The sequence below is a fragment of the Talpa europaea genome, assembly GCF_964194135.1.
Source record: "Talpa europaea genome assembly, chromosome: 9".
NCBI lineage: Eukaryota > Metazoa > Chordata > Mammalia > Eulipotyphla > Talpidae > Talpa > Talpa europaea.
This window is the reverse complement of record NC_140076.1, coordinates 64,296,807-64,299,538: the sequence shown is the minus strand read 5'-3', so window position 1 is coordinate 64,299,538 and position 2,732 is coordinate 64,296,807. Positions and strand designations below refer to the sequence as shown.

At 63.9% G+C, this 2,732-nt stretch overlaps 1 protein-coding gene across 1 annotated transcript in view; it reads left to right on the top strand.

Annotated features, from left to right (window-relative positions):
* Positions 1-1,187: 1,187 nt before the first annotated feature.
* The window catches only part of PRKAA2 (protein kinase AMP-activated catalytic subunit alpha 2), a 45,406-nt gene continuing 43,861 nt past the window's right edge, over positions 1,188-2,732 (top strand). The window contains exon 1 of the mRNA XM_084243933.1: positions 1,188-1,375. Coding sequence (XP_084100059.1) covers positions 1,282-1,375 — 94 coding nt within the window. The 5' untranslated portion in view covers positions 1,188-1,281. The remainder of the gene's footprint in view (positions 1,376-2,732) is intronic.

Here is a 2,732-nt window from a genome sequence, read left to right as displayed (position 1 = left end):
AAGAATTGGGTTCTCTTGGTGCCAAGATCTGCATCAAAAACACTCAGCCCGTCGTGACTTGAGAAACTTGTGCATCTCCTCGGACTGCCCTTCCTTCAAGGCAACTCCCCACCTCCGCCCATCCTGCCTTCCCTCGTGCCCACAGTAGTTTTTACAGCCCCACACTTTAGGCCTGTTTCTCTTCAAATTCCCTTTCCACCTCTTTCCATTCCCTAAATTGCTTCTCACATCTCACCCTCACCTCTTCACCACCTTCGGTTTTCCTCATGCTGGGTCCCCTAAATCTCACTCTGGGGCTGTTCCCCGCCACCCCATTCCCAGTTTCTGGGCGGCCGGCCCCCCCCCAGCTCTAAGCTGGCACACCTGCCGGTCTGCACCCCCAACCTCGCCGGCGCCCCGCCCCCTCCTCAGCCCCCGCCCCTCCTCAACCCCCCGCCCCTCCTCAACCCCCCGCCCCTCCTCAGCCCCCGCCCCTCCTCAACCCCCCGCCCCTCCTCAGCCCCCCGCCCCTCCTCAGCCCCCCGCCCCTCCTCAGCCCCCCGCCCCTCCTCAGCCCCCGCCCCTCCTCAGCCCCCGCCCCTCCTCAACCCCCCGCCCCTCCTCAGCCCCCGCCCCTCCTCAGCCCCTCGCCCCTCCTCAGCCCCCCGCCCCTCCTCAGCCCCCGCCCCTCCTCAGCCCCCCGCCCTTCCTCAGCCCCTCGCCCCTCCTCAGCCCCCGCCCCTCCTCAGGCCCCCGCCCCTCCTCAGCCCCCCGCCCCTCCTCAGCCCCCCGCCCCTCCTCAGCCCCCGCCCCTCCTCAGCCCCCCGCCCTTCCTCAGCCCCCGCCCCTCCTCAGCCCTCGCCCCTCCTCAGCCCCCCGCCCCTCCTCAGCCCCCGCCCCTCCTCAGCCCCCCGCCCCTCCTCAGCCCTCGCCCCTCCTCAGGCCCCCGCCCCTCCTCAGCCCCCCGCCCCTCCTCAGCCCCCGCCCCTCCTCAGGCCCCGCCCCTCCTCAGCCCCCCGCCCCTCCTCAGCCCCCCGCCCCTCCTCAGCCCCCCGCCCCTCCTCAGCCCCCCACCCTTCTGCTTCGCCGCGCGGCCGCCCCCGCCCGCCTGGGCTCTCCCGGCCGCCGCGCGTCCGCCGCGCCCCACCTGGCCCGGCCCCTCCCGGCGCCCCGAGCCGCCCGCACCCCTCGGCGCCTCGGCCTCGCCCCCCCCGCCCCGCTGCACTGTGGGTAGGCGGCGCGGGCCGCGCTCGGAGCCCGCGGCGGAGTCGGCGGCGGCGGAGCGAGGCCGCGCGCGTGAAGATGGCTGAGAAGCAGAAGCACGACGGGAGGGTGAAGATCGGCCACTACGTGCTGGGGGACACGCTGGGAGTCGGCACCTTCGGCAAAGTGAAGAGTTGAGTGCGCGCCGAGGCCGCCGCCCGGTGCCCGCCTGGGGGGCGGGGGCCGAGCCGGGGCGCTGGGGGCTCCGGGCCGGCGGCGGGCGCGGGCCCGGGGCAGGTGGAGCGGGGCGGGGCGGGCGCAGCCCGGGGTCGGCGAGGGCGCCGGGCGCCGCCTCGCCCAGCCGCGGAGGCGAGGTCCGCAGGGGGCCGCGGAGGAGGGGCGGGGGCCTGTGTTCCAGGGCTGCGCCCACCCGCCTGTCTCGAGGTCGGGAGCCGGGCGCCTCCCCGCCCCAACCTCACGGCCCCGGGGTGCAAAATCGGGAGCTTGGACTGATTGGTGAGGCGCCCCCGGGCCGCGAGCCCGTACCGCTAGCGCTGGCACACGCGGCTGCTGAGTTGCCATCTCGTGCCAGGTGCCCCCTGATAGGGCTTACACGTGATGTCAATTAATCGTTCCTGCAGCTGGGTGCAGGTGTTACCTTCACCTTAAAGGTGCGAAAAGGAGGCTCCCTAGAGGGTTAGGAACGTGCCCAAGGTCACACAGAAATTGGCAGAATCAGGATGAAATCTAAAATGTCTTCCAGTTGTGCCCAGGTTGAGAGGTCCCTGGCATCCGGATTTTTTATGCTCCTTGACGCTGGGTTGGTGGGGCTGACAGTTGGGGTGGGGGATGCTTCGGGGGCCGAGAAGTGGGCGGGGCTTCTTGTTGGGTGTGTGAAATGCTAAAATGCAGCTGCTTTGGATTTGAGTTAATTAGACCTGGGAGGTCTGGAGTTTGCCTGATGTGTGTAAAATGGTTATAAGAAGGCTTCTGGGAAGGGGGAAGGCAAAAAGATTTCTTGTGTTGGCATTTGGAGGGTGTCGGACTGGGGTCAGAACCTGCTGAGGCTTATTTTGCTGAGGTCTGTTTTTTTGGTAGAAGAACAGGTTGCTTTTGAAATGTTTTACTTCTCAAATGCATTGAGCATTGCTTTTTTGTTGTTGTTAATAAGTCACCTGGGCTTTAATTAATTTGTTCTCTTTCCATAACCAGAGCTGGCTTATTAAAAATACTTTGCTGCAAATCCAAAATTATAGTAAAACTTGACCTTTTTTTTCTCTGCAGAAATGTTGGCTAGGCAGTCTGGAGATTTTATTTTGAGGCCTCCATTTCCTTGTAAAATTAATATTTTAACCTCAAGTGAAGACTGTTAAATAGGCAAAAGAAATTCATTCTTCATTCCTGTGGCAAGGATCAGGTCCAGTTTGCTTCCACATATTTGATATTCCTTTTCATTCAGAAAACACTAAGCACCTACTGTGTGCCAGGTGCTGTTCTATGTAATAGGTATACAGCAAAAAACGAAACCAGCTTAAAATCCTTCTCTTTGT